Below are 6,048 nucleotides of genomic sequence, written 5' to 3' on the forward strand. Positions count from 1 at the left end.
TGAGGAAGATTATTTTATCCGACCTGGATTTAAGGAGCTTTTGGAGGTTTAGTACAAGTATACTGTGATATTTATGTGGTATTTAGGCCTTCATCAAGTTTAAACGAAAACAAAAATAAGTTTCAGTTAATGTAAAATTGTTTATTTATCTATTAATTGCATGATGAATTAGTACCTGAAGTACAATTGGACTACTCTTACACTCACAAAGATACTATAAGAGGTCTTTTACAGATTCTCAAATAAGTAAAAGTTAAAATATGCATTAAGCAAAAATACAATATTATTGTATTAACTCATACCAATATTAAGAAGCTAAATTTCAGCTCACTCTTTCTTTTTTGCTTTAAAATGCAGAAGGCTAAAAAATGTGAATTATCTTCTGTGCTTTATGACTTCTAGCAATTAACAATTAACAGTTATATTTATATGAATTAACTTCAAAAGAGTAATACTGCAAAACATATGTATTGGTTAGTTTTAGTTATCATTAGTTAATAATTTAATGGAATTGCAATGTGAAGTGTTACCAAAATCTAATAGTTTAGCTTAAGATAACCCAATGCAATTTATTAACAAATGATTAACAAACATTATTAAAATATGCATTGAGCAAAAATACAATATTAAGCTAACTCAAACCAATATTAACAAGGTAAATTTCAGCTCACTTTCTTTTTGCATTAAAATGCAGAAGGCTCAAAAATTTGAATTCTCTTCTGTGCTTTACGACTTCTAGCAGACAGACACTAAAATGCTGTAGATTTATAATAACTAAATGCATTCTTACAGCTTCTCAAAAGAGTTGAATGCGGATGTTACCAGCTTGCTTATCCTGACACAAATCACGACAGCAACTGGTTGGATTGCTGCCCAGCAAGATTCTTCATTTTGGCCAACCCTATTTTGTAGCCACGCTAAAGCTTTTGTTAACAGCCAACTCTGCATAAAGACACATTTTAATCCTGGTCAGCTGTTTGCTTAATCGTCCTTAAAAGGGTTAGTTAACCCAAAAATGAAAAATTAGCCCATAAATCCTTGGTGTGTATGACTTTCTTCTTTCAGATGAATCCAGTCAGAGTTAAACTGAAAATTGTCTTCAATATAACGCATCAAGGGAGGACTTTGTTCACTCACCTGAGCCATGTGAGACACTAATGGATGGGCGCTTTTATTTCACTTCTTTTGGACTGATGCAGTGCAACACCCACTGAGTGCCATGAAACAGCTTAAAAGATCAAAGACCATTTTTAATATAACTCCGACTGGATTCGTCTGAAAGCAGAAAGTCACATACACCTAGGATGACTTCAGGGTGAGTAATTTCTGGGCTAATTGTCATATTAGGGTGAACTAACCCTTTAAACCTGGTGAAGTGTAAACCACGTGTTCAGACACGTTCAAACATGCAAAGTATGTTTGCAGCTGCATTTTACTTTTAATTTAACTCATACAAATCTAAGTGTCTTTTTAACAGGGTACATACCAATATTGCATCCTGAAACAAATTTACTACAGGCTTCTTTAAACAGTTAGAGGAAAGAGACACAAAAATACTTGCATTGCTTTATTTTAACGAATAAAGGAAGGGTTTTAATGTTAGAATGACTGCAAAAATTCAAAAAATATTTATTTTTGTATTATTATTGTAAACTTTTAGGGTTAGACTCTATGGAGGACTGCATTATTTCAAAAAGTAAATATGTCAAATTATATGGTTATATTTTATTTTCAGATGACCAGATGTCTAACACACGTGTCAGAGATTTTCAGTCTTCAAAATGCACAGCTTTCCATGCTGTCCACAGAGCAATCCCCCTTTCTGATCACCCAACTGTCCTTGATTTTCACAACTAGCGTCTTCTGATTAGGTCAAAGCATAACAACAGTCTTTAAGAAGTGATGGACACCATGTTGTTAGGGCTGAGAATCTCAATCCAGTAACCATCAGGATCCTGAATAAAGGCCAGGCCCTTCATTTTACCTGCAAGTAATAAATAGATATAAAATAAAATCACCAGTAAGCATTCCTTTTTTTTTTTTTTTTTTTAAAGGTCTTTGTATTGCATGTATACAGAAAATGTGCATACCGTGCACAGTACATATGCTACAGTATATAATGCATAAATAGTAAGAGTAGTATGATAGTATGCTATTGAGAACACAGTCACATATAAACATCCAAAATTTGCAAATTCTGTGGCACTAAAATAGCAGGTGGAGAAATATTATGTATCTAAAATAATCACATAGGATGATATAAAAGAAATTACCATCATCAGGCTTTTTTACAAAGGTCACTCCATTCTCTTCAAACAGCTTGCAGGCAGCATAGACATCCGGTACAGCAATTCCAATATGGCCTATGATATATAATATATATATATAACATATGATATATATCTTTTTTATATATTTTAGGTTAATAATGTTATTCAGAGATATTACATTACACTTTTATCTAGAACTATATTTTCACTTATGTGCAATGATTTTGCTAGCAATATAAAATAATGCATGAAGAATTTATAATATAAAATAATGCAACATCGTGAATCTCCCAATTTATTTGACCATTGCATTTCCTTCTGACTAGTGTTTCACAATCCTTTCTTTGTTTTGCGAGCCACAAGTAAGGGAGTGTTAAGACAGCTTTATTTACATCTCTGATTTAACCTTCAGTAGCCAAAAAGGCACAGGAAATAAATGTGAATTTGAATAGTGTGTGCATAACGGATAAATGTTCACTTAAGTTTTTAGTGCAATAAAACCTTTAGTTAAAATATATGTAAGCATATACTGCGGTTTAGTACTGTAAACAAATACAGTGAATGATATACTGAAATGCTGAAATATAGATCAAGTATTCAGGACATTTAGTGTTTCTTATTGTTTATATTTAAATGTTTGAATTCAATTGGTGTTTAGACAAAATTATGGTTTCTATGATTTCATAAAGTCATCCTTTAAGCTACTTTAGTGCACAAAGATCAAAGGACATAAATATAAAGATATATCTTAATGACATATGGTGTGTGTGTGTGCATATATAGTCCAGCCCGACTATGACAGACAGAAATAGTGTCATGCATATATTTACCAAAGCCTCTTGGGTCTGAGTTGCCGTTGTGGTAAGACTGGCTGTCATCTGTCTCTGAGCCCCAGTTACTGGTAAAAAAAGATAAAACACTAATGAGAAATACAGAATGGCACATAAAAATGTCTTTTTCTTTTAACTTATGTACTTTAGATGTTCAAGATCTACTACATTGCCATAATTCAGAACCTGGCATATATAATGGTAAGCTTGTATGGGTGAACATGTAAGAAACGGCTGATACAGATATCTAAAGACAAGAAAGGTTTTAATATGTACTGTCACGGGAGGAACACAAGACAGACACAATGGGCGTGGCGTCAGGCCTCGGAGAGGCTTTTATTAACACAAAATCAAATAAAAACAGGGGATAAAAGGTGGCCAAAGGGGGAAAGTGTCCAAAATAACAGGGAAACTGATGTCCTCGTCGTGCTGCAGGGTTCGTGTGGGTCGGGCAGTGTTCATGGAGGAAGGGTCCAGGTAAGGGGTGGAGTCCGGCGGCCACACGCGCTCCCCTCTTCGGTCCGGGGTGCGAAGAGCGGCGGCTTCCTCTAGCGGCCACATCACTCTCGTAGGCAGCGGCGCTGGTGGGGGATGGACGGCCCGGCATCCTGGCCCGTCGGCCGTGTAAACGGGTGCGGTTCCCATCCGGATCGCGGGTCCGGCAGCTCACATCTCTTGTGGCGCGGGAATCCCTCAACGCACCCTTCCTGGACCCACGAGGACACCACTGTGCATGCACGGGGAAGAGACCGGTCTCCCGTGGAGAGGCGCATTGGGCTTTTAAACAGCGGCGGTGATGAGGCTCCATTTCCTTCAGGTGTGCCCCATCACACGCCGCCAGCCCTGACTCGTCCAGCGCCCCTCCTCTCACACACCCACTCCAGTCGGGAGCCTGGTGAAGGGCGGCAATTTAGGACGGGGTGCTGGTGACAATCAGGGAGGGGGCAGCTGACTCGTCACAGTTCCTTACAGCACACACACACACACACACACACACTCACAAACTTACTGTGTGAGCTCTATAGTGGCTCGACGGGAGAACGTCCAGGCTGTCCTCTCCTTCACATCTGCAGGGATCTCTTTCTTATCCTCATAACCCAGAAAATACAGGGTGAATCGCATGGAGGGGAAATCAAACTTCTGTAACAGCCTACAAAGAAATCCAATTCTTAATTGCAAAGATCAGCCAACTACTGTACGTGACTGATGAACCCATTCTGTGTATTTTAATAAATTAATTTAAAAATGTCTATTTATTATTTTGGAAAAAGTGAAGTAAAATGCATTAAACATTTCTACAACCATAGCACATTTTTATATCACAAAATTATTAGCCTAAAACTAAAGTAAATCATATCAAGACTGAATTCCCATTTTGAGTAGAGAAAAAGTTTTCTCACGTCATTCCCAAAATGCGTGTGTAGAAATCCAGGGATTTAACCGGATCCTTAACCCGCAGCATCGTCTGCTGCATCATGAAGTCCTACAGCAGTGGCACAAATAACTTTTGTTAAGAATAAAAGTGATAAGGTGATGAAAAATGATAAACTGCCATCCAAAGGCCTGAGACCATAATTGAGACATTTTGTAAAGATTTGCATTAAACATTTGAGTTACATTATTAAACATTATTACTTGAATCACAGTTATGCAATTTTGAAATTATTCAGAGATGTCATTCTGTAATCTCTAGCAGCTCTGTTCTGAAATATGGATGTGCTGTTACAAATTATGATTATTAACAGCTCTCTGAAACAGATGTTATTTTACAGCATCTCGTTGGTTAAAATTGCACAAAAATAAGTTAAGATTATTTATGAAATGGCTTTTCCAAGAATGCACAAAAAGCGTTAATATTTTCTAATATCACCATTTCTCCATGTTTAAAAGTTGTTAGTGTTTATATATTTAATATTTATATGCAGGCACTGCTCTGTCTGTGACACTAAAAGAGCCACAGGTCAACATTTCATCTGTGTAAAATGTCAAAGTTCACTCTAGTAAATTGCATCAGAAAACAGAATCAAGTCTGTATTGATTTTCTTATCCTTGTGACTCAGCAATACAGCACTTACACATTATACAATCTCTACAAACTCAGCTGAGAAACTAACAGACCCAGAGATGCAGATAAATGACTGTAAAGTAACATCGATATCAAAGAGATGCTATGAATCGCAAAGTTTGCCTGCAGTACTTAAAGTTATACAGGAGAAAAGGGAAATGAGCGACGAGCTTCGCGTTTGATTGACAGGTCTCGCCCTAGTTCTGGATTTAAGTAGAGCGTCTTACTTTAGTGATGGGGTTCCCCGCTTTACACGCGGCGGCAGCTGCTTCATTCGTCAGCCCTTGGTCGGACATTTTTAGGTGCGTTCCGGCTTGTTGGTCACTCGGCGGCTGACACTTTGGCGGAAAGACACCACAAAAGGGGGCGTGGTCAATGCGCATAGAGTCAGTGGTCTGACGCAACTGTGGGAGGGGCGATAAAAGAACTGAAATGTTGTAATTTCACTTTCATTCCTGCAGAGGGCGATAAAGTGTTTCTCAGTGATTGGGTGTCCACAAACGTGTTAAAGGAACAGTACACTTTCAGAATTAAAATTCTGCCATCATTTACACACTCCCCACTTCTTTCTTCTGTTGAACCTAAAAGAAGATATTTTGAAAAAAATGTTGGGATCCGAACAGCTGATGAGCACCACTGAGTTCCATAGTAGGAAAAAAATACTATGGAAGAATGGTGCTTATCAACTGTTTAGATCCCAAAAATGTTCAAAATATCTTCTTTTGTCTAGCCTAAACCATATTAACTCGCCCACATGTCCTTGAATGACCTATAATAGTTCCTTGGGGCTGTTCTGTTTTGAGGCTCAGAGTGTGGATATATGAAAAGACCCACAGGAGGCCATTGAAAAAATAAAACAACTTTTTTTGGTTTCAGTACAAAG

At 37.5% G+C, this 6,048-nt stretch overlaps 1 protein-coding gene across 1 annotated transcript; it reads right to left on the bottom strand.

Moving 5' to 3' along the window:
• Positions 1 to 1,554: 1,554 nt before the first annotated feature.
• On the bottom strand, positions 1,555 to 5,549 carry LOC113056651 (lactoylglutathione lyase). The gene is made up of 6 exons (XM_026223445.1): positions 5,393 to 5,549; positions 4,501 to 4,583; positions 4,110 to 4,250; positions 3,101 to 3,168; positions 2,274 to 2,363; positions 1,555 to 1,984 (listed from the first exon to the last, which is right to left on the bottom strand). Exons 1-6 carry the CDS (start codon positions 5,546 to 5,548, stop codon positions 1,893 to 1,895), a joined length of 630 nt encoding a protein of 209 aa, XP_026079230.1. The 5' UTR covers position 5,549; the 3' UTR covers positions 1,555 to 1,892.
• Positions 5,550 to 6,048: the final 499 nt, after the last annotated feature.

Source organism: Carassius auratus, chromosome 38 (assembly GCF_003368295.1).
Source record: "Carassius auratus strain Wakin chromosome 38, ASM336829v1, whole genome shotgun sequence".
NCBI classification, from domain to species: Eukaryota; Metazoa; Chordata; class Actinopteri; order Cypriniformes; family Cyprinidae; genus Carassius; species Carassius auratus.

What these genes read in the sequence shown, in the direction of transcription:
- LOC113056651 (XM_026223445.1), bottom strand. Translation starts at nt 5,548, where the DNA reads ATGCGCATTGACCACGCCCCCTTTTGTGGTGTCTTTCCGCCAAAGTGT. An exon ending in ACACGCATTTTGGGAATGAC is followed by an intron (nt 4,251 to 4,500) that starts GTGAGAAAACTT and finishes ATTTCTTTGTAG; the next exon opens with GCTGTTACAGAAGTTTGATT. An exon ending in CTCAGACCCAAGAGGCTTTG is followed by an intron (nt 2,364 to 3,100) that starts GTAAATATATGC and finishes TATATATCATAG; the next exon opens with GCCATATTGGAATTGCTGTA.